The following is a 25067-nucleotide window of genomic DNA, read 5'->3' on the forward strand; positions in this document are numbered from 1 at the left end:
GATTTAACTCTTTGTTTGATTCAGTACAACAATATTGACCTAAAACATAGCTAAAAAAACACTAATTAGGGAGATATACGCTTAAACACACAATGGTATAGATCTGCTCGATGAAATGCCTCATAAAAAACATTAGGAAAAAAGTTAAGTTGAAGCCGGTTTACAAAAGCTCAGAACCTCAACTTAAGGACACTCGCCATTACAGTTCAGAGTGGTTCCACTACAGAAGAAAAGAATGGAAAAAATACATTCTCTGATTGTTCCAAATCGAACAATCTGTCAATCCGCAAAGGACATTATCAATGAACAAAATGAATCTCGAAATGTACAGGAGTTCCATTTTTTCTGCGAGCAGTTGACGAAAGCGCAAACCCACAAGGATACTAATCCTTGGTGGACTTGTTTATGAGAGACTTGTGAATGTGAGGGATCACGCCACCACCGGCTATTGTACCTTTGATCAGGGTGTCGAGTTCTTCATCACCCCGAATTGCAAGCTGCAAGTGCCTGGGTGTAATACGCTTCACCTTTAAATCTTTGCTTGCATTGCCTGCCAGCTCCAAGACTTCTGCGGTTAGATATTCCAAGATAGCGGCAGAGTACACAGCAGCTGTTGCACCAACTCTTCCATTCGCTTGAACCCTTGTCTTCAAGAGACGGTGAATTCGACCAACAGGGAACTGCAGGAATATGCATTCATGAATGAGCAACAGGAATACAATGGGTATATGTATACCAAGAAACCAAATAAAATCCACTGTCAACCGGAACACTTTAAGAACTACAAAAACATCTAAAAAACAACATAAATCATCAACATGTGGGCAAACGTCCATGATATACTCACGCCTCGAAGAATTTCACGAGCCTATACTTGAACCCAAATTATCATCTAATCATATTGCAGTCATTAATTATTAAGTGAAAGAATGCAAACTGCCATCTGCCATTGGAGAACAAGGAGAACGAACAGCCATCTCAACTGACTATTTATGCATCTCAACCAGGGTCTGAAACTATCTATTACCACACTAATAACCTCAGCAAAATAAGATTGGAATCGTTCGCAAAAACAATTTATGGGACTCTTCCTTTGACATAATTATTTAGGCAGACCTTTAAAGGCAGATTCCAAGCAAGTAGTCACAATTTATTAGGTTCTGTTCCATTGGGGGTATTATGCCAACAGCTCTGCCTGTTGTCATGCCTCACCAGCATATTACGACGTCAAAGCAAATTACAGGAAAGTAAGAAACAACACAATGGACCAATGTTCCAATTGTAGAGATCAAGTCGGAAGAACCTATCTTGAACTCATTGTAGGACTGCAAATTTCTGAAACAACTGCATTGCATGCCATGCCCTGTTGCTTAACAGAAAACTAAACTAACTCACTCCAAGAAATAGTACTGTAAATTGTCCGTGAGACATCTCAACGCACAAAACGATCGAACGAAAAACAAGCTTGAGACAGACAATCCATATTCCGAAGAAGACAGCATATATCTTAAATCGTTATACCAAAAGACTGCATAGCTCATTCCACGTAACAACGTGGATTATGAAGAACGGAGAACATTTGATGTTTATCTGCCTACATAGTCGGTGTATTCTAAACTATAGAAACAACAATTACTTTAACACCAAACAAACAAATCAATTTGATCACATTAACCATATATCCCATCAAGCGCACTTAGCAGAGAGGTCTTTGAACTAGTGAGCTCTAAAATTACGAAAATCTCCATGACCCACATATAAAATCTCAATTAATTTAGATTTTCCGATCCAAAATTTAAATTCTAAGGACTGAAACAAAATGGCTATCAAACGCCCCTAAAGTAACAATCCAAAAATAAAAAAATATTGGTCTTTACAAGCAAACCCCATGAATCAAAACGCAGAAAGATTTAAAATTCACCGAAAATAAAGAACCGTACCCCCTAAAATTCGATAAAAGGAAATTTAGCCACGAAGAAAAAAACGAAAAAAACGAAAGAAATCGAGGTGAAAACGCACCTGAAGGCCAGCACGAGAGGAACGAGAGATGGGTTTCTTCTTGTCCTTGTCTTTATCCTTGTTGATTGCTGCGGGGCCTTTTCCCATTATCAAACCCTTTGCTCCTTTACCCGACATTTTCTCGGGAAAATTGAATCCAACTGAGAAAATCGCCAAAGTTTTGCTTTCGACTCGGCGAAACGCAACCGCAGAGAGAATTTGCAGAGGGGCGTCCAGAAAGGTCGAATCTTTCTTGGTTTTGAGAGGGAGAATAGGTAGGCGTTGCCGCTTAAATACCCGCCGAATTTTTGTTAATTACGGAAAAAACCACTTCGCTTAATGGTTCTTTAGCTTGATTGTATTTGGATTTGGATTTGGATTTGGATTGGGTCTTTTTGTCTTTTGGAAGTTATGTTACGTTGGTTAATTCGAGTTTCAAAATATCCACTAGTATCCCCAGCCAACAGGATCTTCTCTATTTTTTTTTTATGAGATAATGAGAATTTGTGAATTGTGTTTTTTTATTGTACATCGTATTGTTCGTTTTTGTCAAGTATTGTTTGTATTTAATTTTAAATAAAAATATTTAAAATAATATCTTATTACAAAATGTACGATAAACGGACATGATTTACGAATTTTTGAAATTCTCACAAAAAAATCCAGTGATGATCGGATTCTAACCCCAGCGCGACCGATGCATATAAATTATAGATTGCAATTTTGTTGCCCCCCAAGTAATTAAATATCGTTAAATAATTTTAAATTTTGAGATTTATATATTAGATAAATTAAATCAAACGATAATCAATAGCGTAGTGAAACATACTACCAAAGGATTTGTTTAAAAAATGTAAATTTGATGTTTAAGATGAATATTTTACATTCCTTCATTGGAAGTTTTTCGACCAACTAAAAATGTAAAATACACATCTCAAGTTTTCAAGGCATTTTATCTTTTATTGGAGATCCTCTAAATTGACGTAATCCATCTATAGTATATAAGAGTTAAAAGTTAAAAATCAAATTTGATTTTGTTTGCGTTGGAAATGTTAAAACATACACCACCACATTCGGAGTCAAATAACTTTATAACGGTTAACTTTTGCATGTTAGATTGGAGATAGCTTCTGACGATTATAGTGTTACCTCTCTTTTTCTTGTAATTTAGGTCCTACATGTCAACGTCATAATGTAATACCATTTAACATGAAGGTAAAGAGCGCAAAATAAATCATTAACAGATAATTTCATGGCATCTACTGATAATTTTATTACAATAAATGGCATCAATGCTTTTGTTTTTTTTAAGATACCGTAGAATTTCCCTTTCAGTTAAATCCTGCAATGGAAAAATTACGCTTTGATCATTAATTACTGTCATGAATAAACACAAAACCAAACTAAATGACAAGAGAAAAATGGCAAAATTGCTAAGGGATAGAAAATTGAAAAGTGATATATAAATGACAGCAGCTTTAAAATCACCTGCTAGTTTTCCTATGAGTAATACTAGAGATACCAACTATTTAAATCAAATTTTGTAAATCATATGACTTGATTGTTGATAATTAAATTATTACTTAAATATTGATTATGCGATTTTTATTACACTAATAATGTTGGTTGTTACAACGCGGACATCTTGTTACATTTGAATTATGTAATATCTAATTAATTAACCTGAGAGTAGGCGCAAAGCAAATAATAGAAGGATCTAATGATAATTATCATTTTCTCCAATTTGTATATGACAAAATTATCCAAGTCTTCAGACTCTCTAGAAAGACACCATTAGAAGTAAAGTTCAACTACACACTAACCACAAGATGAAAAGTGTACCCACACGCAAAGCAAACAAACCAAATGACCTTCCATCCTCTTCTAGAAAATCAAGGGATTCCGTCCAAATGGAAAATTTTGAATTGATCGTTAACTTTCACCAAGAAATTCAAACCCAAAGTCCCACTTCTCTCTCTCTCTCTCTCTCTCTCTCTCTCTCTCTCTCTTCCATGGCAGCGGATCACAATTATAATTCTCAGTTTGTTAGTTTTGTGAATCGATATATCAATTTGACTGCAATTTGATTAGGGTTAAGAACTCCAGATTTGTTATAACTAACCCAATTTTATATTACTAGAAGTAAGGTATTGGCACCTACATTGACTTAGAACTTGGTGACTCGATCTATATACGTACTGGACAAACTAAGATGCAAAAGATACTACATATCATGCATGCATTAGGACTGAGCTTTATATTCTTGTGCCTTCTGCAACAATTAATTAGATCCTCAACAGACCACCTACTCGTTTCCCTACTAATTAATCCCCTGTCTAATTATCATAATTACGTGTTCAAAACAAGCTCACGACCCCAAACGAAAGTCATAAAGTTAAATGTCAATGGTGGTACAAAGAAAAAGGCAGAAAAGAAAATAAGATCATTAGATGTATTCACTACTTACTGTTGAAATTCGATGTTAACGAATGTAGCGGAAGAGTTGGCGATTGCAGCAAATGCAGTAGTAGAGAGAACTATGGTAGCATCACTTCTTGAAGGTCGGGACACCGAAGAGAGTGCACGATCCACAATCTTTACCTGAATCGTGTTCCCTGGAACGCAGGTTCCTCGCACGGGAGCGCTTATGCACCTCACCTGATATTGCCTTCCACAAGCTGCACCGTTGTCCCAAATTCCCTCGCCAACGGACGCGAACAGATTGCCCGGAGGAAACTGTCCCTGGTCGCTTCCACCGCAGGCGGTAGCTGTATGCATGGAAGGTATTAATTATTAATATCGATATGTTAACAGAGACAAAATTGTTATTTAGACACACAAATTTGATAGACTATCTAATAGTGTGTCTTAGCATTCTATTTAGGATCCACTGTATAAGAGAGTGAATAAGCTTTTGTATATGCATGTGTTAATGGCATTACTCTAATAGAATTGTCGAGGGTCTAAATTCTGAAAGTAATGAAATGCTAAAGAGAATATCTCAAAAATTATGAGCAAATGAACTTATGGATTTCCGGAAACCATTTTTTTAGGAAAATATTGTGATGATATAAAAATTCCAGATTATGGCTGCATATGCTGTCGGATAAACATTATTTGCCCGACGGAATTTGAATAGTCGTCGGGCAAACGTTCGTGCGACGACCTTATTTTGCCCTTCTTTCGTATAGTTTCTTTTGTAGCGTATAATAGTAAAACTCATGCAGAACTTACGTAAATAAGGGGGCCTGTACTGAGCAGCAGTGCCAACATCAGCTTGAGAGGAATGAATGAGCGCTGCTGAGAAGAAGAACAGAAGCAGGTATGGAAGAGAACTCTGAGGCTTAGACATTCCTGTTCAATAAATTAAGGAAAACTAACGTGAGGGGACTAGTTAAATATAAGACATAATTATTATAAATTAACAATATTATATGTTCTGGTGAGAATAATGCTGCTTAGGTAGGGAAAGAGATCATTTCCGGATCTCTTTCATCAAAACCACCAAATCAAATGATCCGAGCTTTTAAAATTTCATTCAACGACCCCTGTTTTGGGCCCTTAAAAGCTATAATAATTTTTAACCGTTGGATGAAATTTTAAAGGCCCGGATCACTTAATCCGGTGATCTTAGTGAAAGAGATCCTCTCATATAGTTAATCACGAATTATTATTTTTATATAGTAATTTGAAAGGACTCATTCAAAGTCAAAGTTTGAAAATTATTTGTTTGTGTAGTTTTTTTGTTAGCTCAGCGTAGGACACCAATTAAGCAAGTAAATACAGCAGAAAGTGAAAGCATAAACACTGGTAAAAACAAAAATGGCAGAAAGCAAGAAATACTGAATAGTTAATGATTAAAATCGAATTAGTTTCAACTAATTAGTTTGCTATAGTACTTGAGGAGGGCAGAGAAGGACCGGAGTTTAATGGTTTGGTTGGGATTAATTATAAATAAAAAAGTGCAGCAAGTAGGATTTTAACTTTACAGTTGTTAACCTTCTGTGGAAGAGTCCAAGAGGTGAGACAAGAACCCAATCTCAGGCTCTCAATCACATAAAAATAATACTAGAAAATTAGAAATCTCAGCCATCCATTCCCTACTCACTACTTACTCAACATTGAGGGATTTGTAGAGAGGGAGAAAGACGTCATGGGGAACTGGTGAACCGGTTTTATTGTAATCTCTGTCGTAAAGAGGATGCCTATATGTAAAAGATGGTGGTAGCATTACCTGGTAATTATGTGATCGGCGAGAAGAATAGGGCACTGAAGAATGATCGAGTGCAGGACAAATTAACAAAACTGGTCGACTAATACAATTAGAAGATGGAGGACGGAAATACATATGTATAATAGTGATATGATCATATATACTTGTTGCCGACAAGCAAAGGCAATTAATTTGAATTCCACATGAAACGTTTCCCTTGCAAGGGAGTTAACATCGACGTTAAGTTTCCCCATTAAAACGTAACTTACTAATTAATTCCTTTCTAATTTGTACGCGTCTAAATCCAATTCCAGTTCTCCATATTTTATGTCCCTCACTTATTAATAATAACGCTTGTATTGTAAAAATATTTATAGAGATATTTTCTCCCGATATAACAAATGGACTTAATTTTTTACTCATCATGATCCTACGCAAGCAATTGCTGCTGTCCTGAGCATGGTTCGCTGCTGGGATTAATTGCCTATGACATCAAGAGTCTATCTGTAATTGTGAGATACGTAAGGTTTAGTTATATGCCGCGTCTTTGTGGTGTTGTTGACAGTATTTAGCAAAGTTTACCTTTTTAATTAGTTAGTAACAATTAGTTTGGTTTAAAAATCCTCCTGGTATCATGTTCTCGTCCAAAACTCATTTACCTAAGTGAGTTCATCTTAATAAAGCTATCATTTATATTCCAAATTTTTTTACTCTTCGTGTCAATACTTACATATGCATGCTTCTAAGTAAGTCATAGTTTGATACTGAGGTGATTCTGAAAAAAAAGTGGCTATAAAAAAAAGCTCCAAATTCAGCTTCAATTTTTTTCTTAGTTTTTGGTGAAGAAAAAAAAAAACAAAAAACACAAAGCTGTAAAACCCAGCTTTGAAAAACCAGCTTTTTTTTTCACATCCGTTTTACATAAAAGTTTATTAAACACTATAATATTGTTTTTTTTTCAAAAGCACTTTTACAAAAAAATTTACAAAACCCTATGCTGCTTTATTTCACAGCTGTTTATTCTTACAGCACAGCATATCGGTTTTTTTTTTCAAAGCACATCAATACCAAATCTCAACTATTTTTAAGCTTCTTTTTTATCATGATATTTTAAGCTTAAAATGAAAATAAAAATTAGTGTCTCCCCACCAACCTCATCAACCAGACACCATAGTAGCTTTTACTTATTTGCACAAGGAGAAGAGCCAATTGAAGATTTAGTTAGATTAAATTGTATAAGTAAAATGGAACTCCTAATCACGACTCTATAAGATGTCAATCACATACAATCCTTCTTACTCATTTAAATGAAGAAAGGCTGTCTCCTAACTCTAAACTTCTTCCTTCTAATTCACAATTTTACATTCTACCATGAAAGATATAAAATACTTTGAAATAGACATTTTACATTAATTACATGCATACTAATCAAACGACTTATATCTAACACAAAGCACTATTACAAACGAACAAAAAACTAACAAGAACGGTTTGTTCCCAACGTACTTACCTCTAACGATGGAACATCATTGATATAATTGTGTCCCAATTTCACAATCAAATTTAACCAAAAGAACACATAAATATAAGGCTGGAAATTTTTCCCGAAAATCCCAAACCAAACAAAAAAAATCGTGATCCCATACCAAAAAATTCTCAAACCGATAATACTGAAAATTTTGGATCCATACTGAACCGATCCCGAACCTTTTGGTATGGGAATTGGAATTACATATTCAATGGTTCGGGAATCCCGAACCGAACCAATGTGTATATTTATTTTGGTTGCATGCGTGTTAAATGTTGAATTTAGGTAATTTGAGAGTATACTGTATTAAAAATAGAAGTATAAAATTAAGTAGTTTGGAACTTTAGAACGTCAATTTGACTTGGAAAGAATGATTTGGTATTTCAATTGTTAAGAAATTTCAAATTGGTAATAGCTAAAAAGCTTAAATTTCAATTGATATGAAGTTTGGTAACAAAAATTTAAGCCAAATGCCCAAATTTTATCCCACAACCCAAAACTCTCAAATTTATGCCGAAAAGCCCAAAACCCAAAACCCAAAATGCAATCCAGAAATACCCAAAACATTTCGGGAATCCTGAAAGTTGGGAATAATGAAATTTTGGTTCGAGATTGGTGGATTGGTCTTCAAATTCCCGTCCTGAAAATTTTTGGTTTGAGATTCGGGATCCATTTTCGGTTGGGATCCCATACCAAGCCACCCCTACATAAATATTCCCAACTCCTAGTTAGTTGACAAAACACCCAAAAATTGTGTTTAGATTAATAAAACCAACGTCTACATCAGCAATAACAATAAAAGAGGACAATATTAGTGTTTTTCAACGGAAATACAAATTCTTATGTAGTATAACGTAAATTAGCAGTAAAGGTGGTGGCTGTCAAATTTGACAGCAACTACAAATCTATTTTTAATGAATTAATAAACACTTTTTATCATTTTATTAAGTTTTTTGCTCTAAAATTATTTATTATAATTATGAAAAGAATAATAACAAATAATTGACATATAAGAACAAAACTTTAACAATACCAACGTACCAGCTTTTAAATTTAAATTTTATATTTTAAATTTGATCATGATATCTTCAGAGTAATGAGATTAAGGCCATCTCCAACTGAATGGTCCAGAGGGCCAGATGGCCGAAAATAGCCCTAAAACCGTCTCCAACCGAGGGCTAGGCCAGAGGGCTCGGGAATCTGGGAGGGCCCCACGGGATCGGAGAGGGCTGGAGGGCTGGCTATTTTTTTTTTAATGTTTCTCATTTCTGTCAGTTATAACCGACAGAAATAACAATTTGAATTCAAACTTCCAACGGCTAGCGCCACTAGCCATTGTAAATCCTTTTTTTTTTTTTATGAATTTAAACTTTTTTTTTTCCTTATTTTTTTCTATAACTTCCTATAACTTCTATTTTACAAAATTTGTTTCAATTTTTTTTTAATTCTATTTTTTCCTATAACTTATATTTTACAAAATTTGGTTCATATTTTTTTCATATAACTTCTATTTTACAAAATTTGTTTCATATTTTTTTTTAAATTCTATTTTTTTCCTATAACTTCTATTTCACAAAATTTGTTTCATATTTTTTTTAAATTCTATTTTTTTCCTATAACTTCCTAAGCCATTATACAACATTAAATTAAATTAAGTAACATGAAACAACATTAAACAATATGAAACAACATTAAATAACATTAACCAACATAAAAATTATACAACACTAACCAACATGATTTTTAAATAAAATTAAGTTGTAGCTTTTAAATAATAAATTATGTTTGGCCCTCGGTTGGAGACGGTTTTTTGTGACAGGGCTAAAACGAGCCCTCTGGCCCTCGGTTGGAGACGGAGGCAAATATGGCCCTGTACTGTTCATTAAAATATTAATATATTGGAGAATCTTGGAGGGCCAGAGGGCTAAAACGAGCCATCTGGCCAGCCATCGGTTAGAGATGACCTAAGTTGTTGGAGGGCCAATTAATTATTATTAATTAAAAACCTTTCTAATTTTTTAGGATATTATGTTTTGGCCCCACTTATATTTTGTGGTGTAGTTTTGCCGCTACTATACTATTGCCTATAACGTAAAAGTTTAAAATTAAGATTTTTATTTTTTTATTTTTAAAAACAAACACATAAATCTTAAAATTTAAATTTACATGTAATAATAAATATTTATTCCTTATATTTTGGACTTTTCCACCACGTGGTACAAATATTCCATATGTTTTGGACTTTTCCAGAAAGATACTCTCCAAACATATGCTTCTTGTGTCTCCTCCGAATCCTCTGTTCACTTCTTGTTGATTTTTACTTCCATTCCACCAGCTTCTTCTTCTTCTTCTCCCGTCCCCGCCCTGTTCTTCTGCAACTTTTCTCGTGTCTTATGTGACGCATTCCGACAATGTTTACCCTTCAAAATCCTTTCTTTTTACAAACTCAACCCTTAGATGCTTTGAATTTGGGTAGCTGGGTTTGAGTTGTTCTGCAAGTGAGCTCTCGGATTCAGCTCGTTTCTTGAAATTCATTGAATTTGGGTAACTGGATTTGCGTTTTTTCAGATGGGTGCTGCTTCTGTTGGGTACCCTTTTGGAATCACATCCCATTGCCATGGAAAGTTTGGGGCTTTTCCTCACAAAGCGGGGTTCTTTGGCTCTAATTTTCCACTGCATGTGGAATTTCCAGGACATAAATTGTACCCAAGTTCCGTTTTTGCCCCTGCATCCAAGGTAATCTCAGTCACCTCCCTTCTTATCTAGTTTACATGCTGCAGAAACTGAGGATAAAACAGGAAGAAAAAAGGTTAGAAATTGAAGACTGTATTTGTGGTTGCAGAATAAGCAAATCTATGATTTGTTGAATTGTTAAATTTTGTGTAAATTTGTAAGGTGCTTGTAAATTTATTGATTTTAGTAATTAGAGATTTTTCTTGAGTTGAGTGAGTGGAAGTTTATATTCACTCTCCCAGACCCTGCGGACCCTGCGTAAAGCAGGAACCTTGTGCACTAGTACGACTACGACTTTTTTATTATTTTTAATTTGTCAATAATTTTAGAAAATATTTGTTTTGAAAATAGAAAATGGTTTATTGGTGAATGAGAACTTGTTTCTAGGATGCTGAGAGACAGATACGGCAAAGTAGTGATTAATACTAAGTAGTTTGAAATGGTTTGGAGTTAAAATGGCAATTCTAAAGTATTGATTACCCGAAAACCTGAATCTTATTATCACAATTATTATCAAGTGTTTTGATCTCAGCCACCTCACAGTTTATCGTCAATTCTTGTGCTAACATTATAAATCATTGTGCCAAAAACATGAGGTGACAGACATTCCATGGAGGGTCCCATTAGCATTTCTCCTGCTTTTTAGGTTAATTTAAAGTCTAGATTATGAGGCATATGATTTCGTATTTTCACACTAAGCACATGCACAGCTTGATCTGAATTGATGAATCTATTAAAAAGATGGAATTTTATTTTGTCCGCAGTTACATAGGCAGCAATGTGTGTTGTTTTCTCAATGCAGGAATTTGCAAGTCGGATATGTTCTCTACCTGATGATGATGAGTGGTTCTTGGAAGAAGTCTTAACCCCAATTCTTGATTCAGTTGAAAATCCTATCCACCTGAAGAACTTGTCTGTTGAAGTTAGTTCCGAGGCATTTAAATACTTATCTTTGTGTGCTTACACTTCAGTTCCCAACTTCTTTACTCATCGCAGAACGATCAGTGCAGGAACTGAAACAGTTATCTGATGAAATCCGTTCAGAGTTATCATCTATAATGTTGAGAACACGAAAGTCTTTCAGAGCCAGTTTGGCAGTGGTGGAGTTGACGATTGCAATACACCGTGTTTTTCATGCTCCCTTGGACAAGATAATTTGGGATGTCGTAGAACAAGTAAGATCATAAATACATACCTTTCTCTTTGAAGTAATGGTTAATTCTAAGAGTGGCGGTTGAGGTTATGGATAACTTTTGATACTGTTTACATTAGGCTGTTCATAGTTCATACCAGAATAAACACATATAAACAGAACTCAAAGAAATCATTCATGGGTAGTTTCGCTGCACATTTATACATTGTCATTGTATGATATAAATTTTGAAAGATTTCTCATATTCTGGCAGACATATGCACATAAAATACTTACAGGAAGGCGGGGCCTCGTACATACAGCTCGACGAAATAATGGTTTTTCTAGTCCTTCATCTCGACCTGAGAGTAAATATGATCCATTCGGGCCTGGGCATGGGTGCAGTAGCGTTTCTGCTGGACTGGGTAATGTCTACTTCCAGTATGCTTCTTTTTCATTTCTCCTGTGATGAAATCACTGTCTTCGGAAAAAAGTTCATGTTTTTATTCAACATGACTTGCAACACCCTTCTCTGGATATTTGTAACCTTATATGCTGCTTTAGAGCCGATGGCATGCTGCTAGTAATAGTATATGGTCTTTCCTCTGAGCATTCTTTATTATGATGTAAAAGCAATTGATTCAAGTTTGGCCAGCTAAATTGGATTTAAAACAGTATCTTTTTTAACTGGACTGCTATTATAATATTTACAGGCATGGCAGTTGCACGGGATATTAAAGGAAAGCGGGAACGTATTGTTTCAGTCATCAGCAATGGGACAACGATGGCCGGTCAGGTCTATGAGGCGATGGGTAATGCAGGTTATTTGGACTCAAATATGGTAGTTATTTTAAATGACAGCCGGCACTCTTTACACCCAAAGACTGAGGAGGGCCCGAAGACAGCTATTAGTGCTCTGTCGAGTACCCTAAGCAAGCTCCAGTCAAGTAAATCCTTTCGCAGGTTTAGAGAAGCTGCTAAGGTATTTCCGTGGTTTTTATTATCCTACCTCTAGGACTGGAAGATTTCGAGACATTAAAATTTGTTCAAGTATTTTCTTAGAACTTAGATATACTGGATTTGTTTAAATGAGAGACATCTTTATAGAAGAATTTATATAACTTTCGGCAATTTTTTAGACAATCTGAGTATAGAAAATTTATTCGGTTTTGTGTGGCATTCATCTGAGAGGACGTAGTGGGCTTTGGGTATTTGGAGAATATCAAACATTTTCTGTTGCTATGAGCATTATCAAGATTTTGTGCCTTGTGCCTTTTGTTCTATGAAGTATTTATTTTTCTTCCCCCTTTTTTTCAGGGCGTTACTAAAAGAATTGGAGGAGGCATGCATGAATTGGCAGCTAAAGTTGATGAGTATGCACGTGGTATGGTCGGTCCACCAGGATCAACTCTTTTCGAAGAGCTCGGATTGTATTACATTGGCCCTGTTGATGGACACAATATTGAAGACTTGATTTGCGTTCTACAAGAAGTGGCATCTCTGAATTCAATGGGTCCTGTTTTGGTTCATGTGCTAACAGAGGAAAATCGGGAAGTTGAAAACAACCCAAAGAGTGGGGTACAAGGTATGTTACCTCTCATCTCCTCCTCTGATGTTCATTCAATATTCTGTGCAAAATTTTGCCGTAAATTTAAGGATTCATGAGTTGACTTGCAAGTGGGCAAACTCAGCCCAATATACTTTGGTTTTATATATCTCATCTGAGGCTTGGCCTTGGTTCAGGCCTTTAGCGAGTATAAGAAGTTGCCGACTACAAAGATCATTTCTCATTTGGCAGAGGGTGAAAAGCCATGTGTAATTTGGTCTGACATATATGTTATTTTACACTTCCCAAACCTGCAGGTTTGAGTAATTCTGATGATTTACCGTCCAAAATTCACCATAGAACTTATAGCGACTGCTTTGTGGAGGCTTTAGTGATGGAGGCAGAGGAGGACAAAGATATTGTGACTGTTCATGCAGGAATGCATATGGAAACAGCATTTCAACTGTTTCGTGAAAGATTTCCTGACAAATTTTTTGATGTGGGAATGGCTGAGCAACATGCAGTTACTTTTTCTGCTGGTTTGGCATGTGGAGGACTAAAGCCATTTTGCATAATCCCGTCTGCATTTCTACAAAGAGCTTATGATCAGGTAGTAATTATATTTTAATTAATTGTGGAATAAATAATTTAATGATATAATAACAATACGATGATAATGTATCTGAAGTTTATCTTCTCATGGCCTGTTTAGGTAGTTCATGACGTAGATCGGCAAAGAATTCCAGTGCGTTTTGTCATTACAAGTGCAGGGTTGGTAGGATCTGATGGTCCCATGCAGTGTGGAGCGTTTGATATAACATTTATGTCATGCTTACCAAACATGATCGTCATGGCACCATCTGATGAGGATGAGCTTGCCAACATGGTGGCCACTGCAGCCTACATCGATGATCGTCCAGTTTGCTTCCGATATCCAAGGGGCGCCATTGTTGGGATGGACCATTCCGTATGCAGTGGAACCCCCATTGAGGTAATTCTGCTTCATTGCTTAAAAATAAGTATTTACCGTCATTAATCATTACGGATAAGTATATAAACTTGGTACCATTTAATAGAGAGGGATTTAATTTCTTATGCGTTTAATTTGACTTCTTTGTGCTGCTGAGCAGATTGGAAAAGGGAAAATTCTTGCGGAGGGGAAAGATGTGGCATTGCTTGGATACGGATCAATGGTTCAGAACTGCCTCAAGGCTCGGTCTCTTCTTTCAACGCTGGGCATTGATGTAACAGTTGCTGATGCAAGGTTCTGCAAGCCCTTAGATGTCAAGCTTCTTAGGCAGCTTTGTCGGAACCATTCATATCTGATCACAGTTGAGGAAGGATCTATTGGAGGATTTGGATCCCATGTTGCACAGTTCATTTGTCTCGACGGACAGCTTGATGGAAACATCAAGGTAATCTTTCTTTTTTTCAGTTCAATGTTGATTGTCAATGGCACATTATATGTTCAGACATTGTTCCTCATTTTGTTTTCTCTGCCTGAAATCGACATTCCAGTGGCGACCAATTGTTTTACCGGACAACTACATTGAGCATGCATCCCCAAATGAGCAGCTAGCTATTGCTGGACTAACCGGACACCACATAGCAGCAACGGCGTTAACTCTGCTTGGCCGAATTCGTGATGCCCTTCAGTTAATGTGCTAGGCATCTGCTATTCTCTGCCCTTTCACCGAGGCTACGTTTCTGAGCGGAAAAATGAATACAGATCAAAGCTCAAGTAGCATTAATTCGACCGAAACGTACCGAAAATATAACCGTATCAATTTGTATAGAGGGTGCTTGTATGCAAGTATATGATCATTAATGTACAGCAGCACAATAGAAATTTTAAAAGTTAAAAAGTTCTTCCGCCCTGCTAAATATTTTAACCAGAAATTTAAATTTTTAATACCATGTTGTTATATATAGTGCAGTAAATTAAAGATTTGAATTTACATTTTAACATATCTGAGGGAATATAATGGTGAAACGTTTTGGGTGTTACCGTAACACTACATGTGGTGTTATCAGTCTATTTTTGTTTTCGGCGTCTCCATCCAATTTGAATGCGTTCTTTAATTATCAATATTCTTTGATTTAAACATTTTTAGTTTTTGATCAAAATTCTTAACATTAATAGAATAATGTATTTCTATGTAGGTTATATACATTTTTAAATTAAAAATGAAATTTGTAATTATTTATATTAATGAGATTTTAAATAAAAACCGTAATTTATGGGATTAAAAATATTAAAGATGAATTATATTCTCCAATGTATTGTGTGTGTGTATATACACACACATGGGCACGTTCATCAAAATTAACCAAACAATTATTGTACCAAAACATGAGTATATTTTTCAAAAACACACAAAAAAAATATTAAGCTTAATAACATTATTAAATTTCTTTTATTAAACTTGACATTGATACATTTTCAAATCAATGAAATAGAATATACTCATATAAGTTTAAAAACCGGACTAGAGAAAAGATTGAATGAATTTTATATAAAACATGGGTGCATTTTATATTAAAAAAAAGGGTACATTTTTCATATAACAAATTGGTATATTTAAGAATGGGTACATATAAGATTAAAAAATTGAAATTTTTTTGTAAAAATTTAATGGGTACAAACTTATTCTAATTTTATTTTTTTATATTTTGGAAATGTTTGAATTGAAAATTAATTAGGAGTTTAATAAGAGTGTGAGTATTAAAACTCTAAATCAATTACTAATTTTTATTATAAAAAAATTATGTAACTTACATGTAATTCATTAATATATTAGTGATAAGGACTTTGATCAAAATCTAAAAAATAATAAGGTTTTAGTCAATAAACATTAGAAATTAGGAATCTGATACTAATTTTTCCTTTATTTTATAACATGTTGATTAGGGTACCGAAGATATTCCACTTAAACCGGTTAACAACCAATCCCTCTTATAACATGTGGGTACGATGAGGGTGTTTCACTTAAACTCGTCCATAAACAATCTTACATGCGGATTAGTGTATAGCGAGGATGTGTTGATTATTGACTCAAACATGTAGACAAAGTCCAAATCTTTGGGCTACTTTTGTGGTCAAAATTGTTGGATGGCATGCTACATGTGGGAAACCAAAATTGGATGCACTTATGCCTAATTTGTGCCTAATTCTTTTTGACTTAATGGTAGGCCTTTGGCCATTGATGTCTTTGAGAAGCTTTTCTTTGGCTATAAAAGGAGAGCAAGGTGTAGCTCATAAGAATGGAGAAGTAGAGAAGAACAAGGAAGAGAGAAAAATAGCAAGAAGCCATTTGGCATAGAGAAGAATTTTCTCAAATTGTCTTGCTTTGTATTTTTGGTTTTCTCTTCCTATTGTAAGTGTGAGAGCTTGGGGTTATTTGGGTCTTTGGGAAATTGAGTGATAAACACTATTGTATGTTCTCATTGATTATAGTGGAATACTCCGTCGTCTCCAAACTGGATGTAGGCATTGCCGAACCAGTATAAATCTTGGTGTTCTTGTTGGTGTTGTTTTTATTCTGTTCTGTCTTGCTATTCACTTACAGTCGAATGCCGCTTCCGCACAACAAGTGGTACCAGAGCCCAGTTCCATGAATAGTGTTGGCGCTACAGTTCCGTGAACAGTGAACTGCTACAGTATCTGTGAACAGTATTGTACCTGTGAACAGTGCTGTATTTGTGAATAGTGCTGAGTAGATGGCTGGAGATAAAGATGAATCTGTAAAGAAGGGGTCAACATCGTCTTCATCCAATAGACATCCAACCACTACTACAAGGTTAGAGGTTGATAAATTCAATGGCTCTAATAATTTTGGTATGTGGCAATGTGAAGTTATGGATGTGTTGTATCAACAAGAGTTGGATATGGTTCTGGAAGATAAACCAGAAGATATTGATGACAAGCAGTGGACGCGAATTAATCTTCATGCTTGTGCTGCTATTCGATCGTTCCTTGATAAGGAGTTGAAATACCCGTATATGAAGGAAACTTCTGCTAAGGAGTTATGGACAAAATTGGAGGAGAAGTATATGACCAAGAGCGCAGAAAATCGTCTCTTCTTGAAGAAGCGACTCTTCCGATTTCAGTATCGTCCAGGTATCTCTATGCACGAACACCTCAATGATTATAATAAAATACTTGCTGATTTAGCAAACCTTGATGTGAAAATTCCTGACGAGGACAAGGCACTATGTTTGTTAAATTCATTGCCTGATGATTATGATCATTTGACAACTACTCTGTTGTATGGAAAATCCGAGGTGAAACTTGATGAGGTGTCTGCGGCATTGGTGAATCATGAGTGTCGTAAGAAGGAACTGAAGACTCACAATTCACAAACCGAGGCATTTGTTGCAAGGGGTCGAACAGAGGAAAGAAAATCTGGGAAGCGGGGAAAATCTCGTTCAAAGTCACGAGGGAAGTTTCCTGCTAAAGATGAATGTGCTTTTTGTCGCCAAAAGGGGCATTGGAAGAAAGACTGCCCCAAATTGAAGAACAAAGAGAAGGAGAAAGCGGGTTCTGAAGCAAATATTGCAAAATCTGGAGATGATGATTTCGAGTTTGCTTTGGCTAGTTCATATGCTGATGGTCACTCAAATGAGTGGATTTTGGATTCAGGTTGCACCTATCATATGTGTCCCATTCGAGAATGGTTTTCTAATTTCAAGGAGCTGGATGGTGGAGTTGTTTTGATGGGTAATAATAATGCCTGCAAAACACAAGGGATAGGCAAAATCTGTTTGAAGATGCATGATGGAACAGTCAGAGAATTAAGTGATGTTCGGTATGTACCGGATATGAAGAAAAATCTCATCTCACTAGGTGCATTGGAATCCAAGGGTCTCAAGATCACCATGGAGGGTGGAGTTCTTAAAGCTGTGTACGGGGCACTGGTGGTGATGAAAGGTACAAGACGAAATAACTTGTATTTCTTGCAGGGGAGTACAGTTATTGGTGGAGCAGCTGTCACCGAAGCTGCTGACGCAGATAGCACAGACACCACGAGGTTATGGCATATGCGTCTTGGGCATGCTGGTGAAAAAGCGTTGCAAGGATTGGTGAAGCAAGGCTTATTGAAAGGTGCAAAGGCATGCAAATTGGAATTTTGTGAGCATTGTGTGTTGGGTAAGCAAACTAGAGTAAAATTTGGCACTGCTATTCACCACACTAAGGGCATTCTTGATTATGTTCACACTGATGTTTGGGGACCTTCCAAGAATGCATCTTGGGGAGGTAGCCATTATTTTGTCTCCTTTGTTGATGACTTCTCTAGAAGAATATGGGTGTACACCATGAAGCATAAAGATGAAGTCTTGAAGATATTCCTGAAGTGGAAAAAGATGATTGAAACGCAAAGCGGTCGAAAGATCAAGACTCTCAGATCAGACAATGGGGGTGAATATAAGTCTGATCCTTTCTTGAAAGTTTGTCAAGATGAGGGTATTGTGAGGCACTTCATGGTTAGGGAGACACCGCAACAGAATGGGGTGGCAGAGCGCATGAACCGTACTTTGCTTGAGAAAGTTCGGTGTATGTTGTCTAATGCTGGATTAGGCAAGGCGTTTTGGGCTGAGGCACTCACTTATGCAAGCCATCTCATTAATCGATTGCCAGCTGCTGCGAACGAGGGCAAAACGCCCATGGAGGTATGGTCTGGTAAACCTTGTACTGATTACAAGTTTTTACACATATTTGGTTGTTCTGCTTACTATTATGTCAGAGAAAGCAAGTTGGATCCAAGAGCAAAGAAAGCTCTATTTATGGGCTTTAGCACTGGCGTGAAGGGATACCGACTCTGGTGTCCAGATGAGAAGAAATTTGTTGTAAGCAGAGATGTGACTTTTGATGAGGCTGCTATGGTTAATCAGAACAAGCATGAAGGTGAAACTGAAGCGACCAAAACCATGAGGAGCTCAAAGCAGGTGGAGTTACTGAAGACTCCAGTTGTTCCAGTAAGGTCTGATGTTTCAAACATTAGTCCTACAGTTAATTCTGATGATGAGGACGAGGATGATGAAGAGGAGGCACCTACCCAAGAGCCTCCACAGCAACAAGACTATATTGCAACCAGAAGATCGAGAAGGGAAATCCGAAAGCCTGCTCGATTTACTGATATTGTGGCATATGCACTTCCCGTTATTGAAGATGATATTCCATCCGCCTACAAAGAAGCTGTCATGAGTTCAGACTGCGAGTTGTGGAAGAAATCTATGGATGAGGAGATGAAATCTCTTCATAAAAATGAAACTTGGAAGCTGGTTCAGTTACCAAAGGGGAAGAAAGCAATTGGTTGTAAATGGGTGTATGCCAAAAAGATGGAATCTTTGGGAAAAGACAATGTAAGATTCAAAGCCAGATTGGTAGCTAAAGGCTACGCTCAGAAGGAAGGCATTGACTACAATGAGGTATTTTCTCCTGTAGTAAAACATTCTTCTATTCGTATTCTGTTAGCTTTGGTTGTGCAGTTTGACCTTGAGTTGGCCCAACTTGATATCAAGACTGCATTCTTACATGGTGATTTGGAGGAAGAGATTTATATGTCTCAACCAGAAGGTTTTAAGGTTGCTGGGAAGGGCATTGGTAGTAGATATATGCATAATCCAGGAAAAGGGCATTGCCAAGCTGTGAAATGGATTCTACGGTATATTCTGGGTACTGTGGATATTGGTTTATTGTTCCAGCAGGATAAAGTTACTGGTAAATGTGTTGTTGGATATGTGGATTCTGATTACGCAGGTGATTTGGACAAGCGTAGATCCACTACTGGTTTTGTATTCTCTATTGCTGGAGGTCCAGTAAGTTGGAGGTCGATTCTGCAATCTACAGTTGCTTTGTCGACTACTGAGGCAGAATACATGGCTGTGACAGAAGTTATAAAGGAAGCCATCTGGCTTCAAGGGTTGCTTGATGACTTAGGGGTTCAACAAGACCATGTGGATGTTTATTGCGACAGTCAGAGTGCTATTCATTTAGCAAAGAATCAAGTTCATCATGCACGTACGAAACACATTGACGTGAGGTTCCATTTTGTTCGTGAGGTTATTGACGAGGGAGATATTCTTCTTCAGAAGATTGGGACCGCTGACAATCCTGCGGATATGTTAACGAAGCCAGTTTCGTTGCACAAGTTTAAGCACTGCTTAGACTTGATTGGCATTTGTAAAATTTGTTGATTGCCCCATGGGGGATTGGGAGATGACTATTTGGAGTTCTACTTAGAGGGTTTGAGTCAAGGTGGAGATTGTTGATTATTGACTCAAACATGTAGACAAAGTCCAAATCTTTGGGCTACTTTTGTGGTCAAAATTGTTGGATGGCATGCTACATGTGGGAAACCAAAATTGGATGCACTTATGCCTAATTTGTGCCTAATTCTTTTTGACTTAATGGTAGGCCTTTGGCCATTGATGTCTTTGAGAAGCTTTTCTTTGGCTATAAAAGGAGAGCAAGGTGTAGCTCATAAGAATGGAGAAGTAGAGAAGAACAAGGAAGAGAGAAAAATAGCAAGAAGCCATTTGGCATAGAGAAGAATTTTCTCAAATTGTCTTGCTTTGTATTTTTGGTTTTCTCTTCCTATTGTAAGTGTGAGAGCTTGGGGTTATTTGGGTCTTTGGGAAATTGAGTGATAAACACTATTGTATGTTCTCATTGATTATAGTGGAATACTCCGTCGTCTCCAAACTGGATGTAGGCATTGCCGAACCAGTATAAATCTTGGTGTTCTTGTTGGTGTTGTTTTTATTCTGTTCTGTCTTGCTATTCACTTACAGTCGAATGCCGCTTCCGCACAACAGGATGTTCCACTTGATCTCAGTCGGTAAAGCCATTTCTAGTAACAAGATCACAGAATATAGGTCAACGAAACTTAAGAAAGTGTGATCAAATTGTCCCAAAAAAGAGCTATTTTAGACGCGTTTGTTACAAAGGAAGAATCGAAATGAGCGATTCACAAGCATTTTAAGAGTTCCATGAATGTGGTAACGTCTGCCTGCAAACGTATTGGTAAAGAAGGTAGACCTAACACGTGTCATGCTTTTATTTTTATGAAAATAAGACGTTAGTTCTTGAAATTCAATTTTCTTTACTTAAAATCCAACATAATTTGATTTTGGCTTAAATGTCAAAATGGTCCTTGTGTTTTAGTCCTTAGGTCAATTTAGTCTCCGTGTTTCAATTTGGTCAATTCGGTCATTGTGTTTATCTCTGTTAACCAAATAAGAACATTTCATCTAATCTCTACTAACAATTTCATAATTCATTATAAACTTATTCAAAAAAACTATCTATTTGATTTTAAAATAAAATAAAATAAAAATTAAAAGAAAAATTAGTCTCTTCCCAACTCCCCGACCCCCTCCCTAACGTTCTCTCCACTCCCTATTTTCTTGCCCCCCCCCCCCTCTTTATGTTCTATGTCACAACCTTAATAATTTTTCAGATTAAAAGTTTATCTCTTATATGTGCTATTTCTCATTAATTTGTTTTTTCTGTAAATTTAAATTTAAATAAAGAGAAGGGATAATAAATCCACCTCAACCCCACTTGTCACCGCGCTAATTTCACAATTTCATCTAGGAACAAGGCAGACGTCATGGTGGGTTTGTTTAAATTTCATTTTGAAATTATATTTCTTTCTATTTTAATTTAAAAAATATTTGTCTATAATAGGTTATAATATTTTTATGAATTTTTTAAGAGCAATTGAATGAAATGTTCTTAATTGGTTAAAGGAGACCAACACAAGGATAAAATTGGCCAAATAACTATAACATATGGGCCATTTTGACATTTAAGCCTTTAATTTTTTGACTAATATCCAGTGATTAGGCTCCACCCAGGAAAATTTCTTAATTAAGTTGGACTTTACACAATTTGTATTTTCTAGATGCCTAAAATACCCCTAATTACTTATTTGTTATCTACAATTAATTATATGGATATTATGTGAATTAATGTCATGAAATATTTTTCAAACTATGCAAATTGAAACATGAAATGCCTCTGTGAGTCTTCATGGCCCCTCGGAAGGGGTGGATAACAGTAATTTGCCACCAGTTGTCTCCCTTTAAAAAAAATGAAAGAAAAACATGAAATTAACGATTCTAGTCTTCACATAAAATTTAAGCAAAACTAATGAAAATGGGTATTAATGCTATTGGTCTTCGCATAAAATTTAAGCAAAACTAATGAAAAGAGTTTGAAAACTTTGAGTTTTAACAATAAGGACAAAATAAAGGGTAAAGTGAATAGTACCAAGATTAACTTTTTAGTATAAAAACGTGGTTTTTCGTTCAAAAGAACAGTACCGAAAGTTTTTCATTAAAGTTCCCTAAAAATAAGCTAGTATTAGTAAGGCTACTTTAACTACCCCATGCATTTTACTCTTAGCCTTCCACATCTATACCATTTCATTGATGTTTTTCCATAGAATATTGTAATACAAAGCCATCGACCTTGCGTCTTAGACTTAGAGGGAATTGGGTGCATATATTAAAGGGAACTTTAACGAAAAGCTCCTGGTGCTGTTCACTTTAACGAAAAACCACATTTTTACACTAAAAAGTCAATCCTGGTACTATTCACTTTACCCTTTATTTTGTCCTTATCATTAAAACTCAAAGTTTTCAAGCCATTTTCATTAGTTTTCCTTATATTAAATGAATCTTGGGGTTCGGATAGACAAAAAACACAAATATCATTTTTAAGTTTTTGATTTTTGCATTCAGTTTTTTCCGAAAGGATAAAACTAATAATGTGAACAGTTACAATCGTTCTTAAAGATAAACATGAACGGCTTTAACTGCTCCATTACGCCATTATATATGGCAGTCATATCATAAACCAAACAACAATTCCATTGCTTCATTTTCATACTTCACAGAACAACCAATTCGCCAAGAATCCAAGTTCGAGTGCAAGAACTTGGGTTAGATAGTTGTATCCTGCAAGATAAACGTCCATTGAACTGCTGCACTGGTGTAGGGACGAATTTCTGTCTTAGGAGATTGCTTCTGCAAGCCTCTATCTTCAAAGAACAAGTTAGTGATTTGTGATTTTATATGCAATTTCATTAAGTGTTTATATTTTGATATATCGTAGCTGTTGTTGAATTTTTCATTACAAATAAACTGTGCAAATTATTATATATATATATATATATATTATATACTTGACATTTGATTAGTCGTAAGAACATATATAATAAGGAGTAGGTAAATTATTTTAGTTTACCTACTTACATATATAATGAGTAAGTAAATTCCTGTAGTGGGTAAATTAATTTATATGAAAAACGATTCCATTAAACAATATTGAATGAAGATGAATACTATTAAATCGTAGTATTAAGTAGTTATCGTATGAATTTTTTGACACCATTAATTTGTCTTACCGTAACTATGTTAAGTTTTCTATCTAAAAGAATGTTATTTTCGACTTTTGATCTCATTTTTCACAAGTTTTTTCATTTATTTATTTATTATTGAGTAGTGTTATATCCACCCCAATGTCTTATTTCCCCACCCACCTTATATTTACACCTATCATAAAAAATTAAAAAATACATAAACTCTTTTTCCACCCACTATTATTTCCAAAATAACCCTACGTATTTCTTCTTCAAATTTTCCTTGCTTTGAAAAATTATTATAATTAAAAAAAAAACATCATTACCAAGAACTCCAAATATCACCACCACCAGCAACCCCATCCCCAAAGTAATCCCACAACCATAAATACCCCGACACCCCCAAATCCCCAGCCAATGCACCACCACACCCCAACACCCTGCACCCCTCCTCGTGTGAAGCTTCATCACATCTTCCACAACATGCACTTTATTGTGAGTCTCGAGGCTTTGCTCTGTCATGTTCGAATTCCCCCTCCTCCTGATAAATTTTCGAACTTCCTTACCCAGGAAAGCTTGTGGAGGTGGGGTTTATGATATGTATTTCCTTTTTCATATTTATGATATTTTAGGTTTTTATTTGTTAAGATATCTAATAATTATGTGCCAAAACATGATTGGTTGGTCTTTAAGTCTTTGAAGGTCATTTTATATTAGGATAAATTTGGCAATAAAATTATAATTTCAAAGTGGGTGGGGAAATAAGATATCGGGGTGGGCTTAACAATACTCTTATTATTTTAGTACAAAGATATATGTACACTTGGGGTGGGTGATAAATTGGTTTTCAACTTTTGACTTCCTTTTTATAAGTTCTATACTTATCTTTTGGTATGGAAAAAATATGCCATGTGCGTTTCATAAACTTATGGTGAACTACTAAAAAAATTACATTAAGATCACTAACATGGAGCAAGTGACCCTTTACAATAGTGGTGGAAGGGTGTTGAGCCCTTAGATGATGCCGATAGTTCAAACCCCGTTGATGACTAATCTAACATCTAATATAACAAAATGTATTGTTTGACAAAACAAAAAAAAAAGATCACTAACATGGAGTTAAACTAATTACAAGCTTTGAGAATTCAACATGGTCAATCATGTTCATTAAAAAAAGGGGAGTTGAAATGTCCAAAATAAACCATGAAAATAAGTCAAGGGCCTTGCAAATGACTTATTTTGAATGAAAAACTTAACAGAGTTAGAGTGAGATAACAAACTAATGATTTTTTACTCTAAAAAGTCAATCTTGGTATTATTCAATTACAACACATTTTTGTCATTTTCGTTAAAACTCAAAGTTTTCAAACCATTTTCATTAGTTTTCCTTAAAATTTTAGTCTTATAACAAATTAAAAAAATATGTATAAATTCATATGACATTTTTAAAAAATTTCATGTTGTATATGGCAATGCATTAGTATGTTGGGAAAATTAAAAAACAAATACTGAAAAAACGTTAACATCATTAGTTTGCTTTCAATGCC

General features: G+C 35.5%; 3 protein-coding genes across 4 annotated transcripts; 1 reads left to right on the plus strand and 2 right to left on the minus strand.

The window, feature by feature from the left end:
- Positions 1 to 98: 98 nt before the first annotated feature.
- Positions 99 to 2368, minus strand: LOC139192213 (probable histone H2A variant 3). The gene is made up of 2 exons (XM_070813817.1): positions 2020 to 2368; positions 99 to 680 (listed from the first exon to the last, which is right to left on the minus strand). The coding sequence occupies exons 1-2, from the start codon at positions 2134 to 2136 to the stop codon at positions 384 to 386; spliced, it is 414 nt and encodes a 137-aa protein (XP_070669918.1). The 5' UTR covers positions 2137 to 2368; the 3' UTR covers positions 99 to 383.
- A 702-nt stretch (positions 2369 to 3070) lies between these two features.
- On the minus strand, positions 3071 to 6344 carry LOC103415498 (EG45-like domain containing protein). Of its 2 annotated transcripts, none has more exons than XM_070813816.1 (4): positions 6233 to 6344; positions 5233 to 5352; positions 4466 to 4766; positions 3071 to 3340 (listed from the first exon to the last, which is right to left on the minus strand). In XM_070813816.1, the coding sequence occupies exons 2-4, from the start codon at positions 5348 to 5350 to the stop codon at positions 3334 to 3336; spliced, it is 426 nt and encodes a 141-aa protein (XP_070669917.1). In that variant the 5' UTR covers positions 5351 to 5352; positions 6233 to 6344; the 3' UTR covers positions 3071 to 3333. The 2 variants fall into 2 exon arrangements, with proteins under 2 accessions (XP_070669917.1, XP_070669916.1); XM_070813815.1 differs by having other exon boundaries at positions 6114 to 6286.
- Positions 6345 to 9975: 3631 nt separating this feature from the next.
- Positions 9976 to 15034, plus strand: LOC103456158 (probable 1-deoxy-D-xylulose-5-phosphate synthase, chloroplastic). The gene is made up of 10 exons (XM_008395807.4): positions 9976 to 10475; positions 11275 to 11394; positions 11483 to 11647; positions 11879 to 12029; positions 12318 to 12586; positions 12922 to 13189; positions 13468 to 13760; positions 13863 to 14141; positions 14281 to 14565; positions 14669 to 15034. The coding sequence occupies exons 1-10, from the start codon at positions 10308 to 10310 to the stop codon at positions 14816 to 14818; spliced, it is 2148 nt and encodes a 715-aa protein (XP_008394029.1). The 5' UTR covers positions 9976 to 10307; the 3' UTR covers positions 14819 to 15034.
- Positions 15035 to 25067: the final 10033 nt, after the last annotated feature.

Source organism: Malus domestica, chromosome 15, assembly GCF_042453785.1.
Source record: "Malus domestica chromosome 15, GDT2T_hap1".
NCBI lineage: Eukaryota > Viridiplantae > Streptophyta > Magnoliopsida > Rosales > Rosaceae > Malus > Malus domestica.

What these genes read in the sequence shown, in the direction of transcription:
- LOC139192213 (XM_070813817.1), bottom strand. Translation starts at nt 2,136, where the DNA reads ATGTCGGGTAAAGGAGCAAAGGGTTTGATAATGGGAAAAGGCCCCGCA. An exon ending in CCTCTCGTGCTGGCCTTCAG is followed by an intron (nt 681 to 2,019) that starts GTGCGTTTTCAC and finishes ATATTCCTGCAG; the next exon opens with TTCCCTGTTGGTCGAATTCA.
- LOC103415498 (XM_070813815.1), bottom strand. Translation starts at nt 6,153, where the DNA reads ATGACGTCTTTCTCCCTCTCTACAAATCCCTCAATGTTGA. An exon ending in TACAAATCCCTCAATGTTGA is followed by an intron (nt 5,353 to 6,113) that starts GTAAGTAGTGAG and finishes TTTATTGAACAG; the next exon opens with GAATGTCTAAGCCTCAGAGT. An exon ending in GTACAGGCCCCCTTATTTAC is followed by an intron (nt 4,767 to 5,232) that starts GTAAGTTCTGCA and finishes CCATGCATACAG; the next exon opens with CTACCGCCTGCGGTGGAAGC.
- LOC103456158 (XM_008395807.4), top strand. Translation starts at nt 10,308, where the DNA reads ATGGGTGCTGCTTCTGTTGGGTACCCTTTTGGAATCACATCCCATTGC. An exon ending in GGTTTAGAGAAGCTGCTAAG is followed by an intron (nt 12,587 to 12,921) that starts GTATTTCCGTGG and finishes CCTTTTTTTCAG; the next exon opens with GGCGTTACTAAAAGAATTGG. An exon ending in GCAGTGGAACCCCCATTGAG is followed by an intron (nt 14,142 to 14,280) that starts GTAATTCTGCTT and finishes GCTGCTGAGCAG; the next exon opens with ATTGGAAAAGGGAAAATTCT.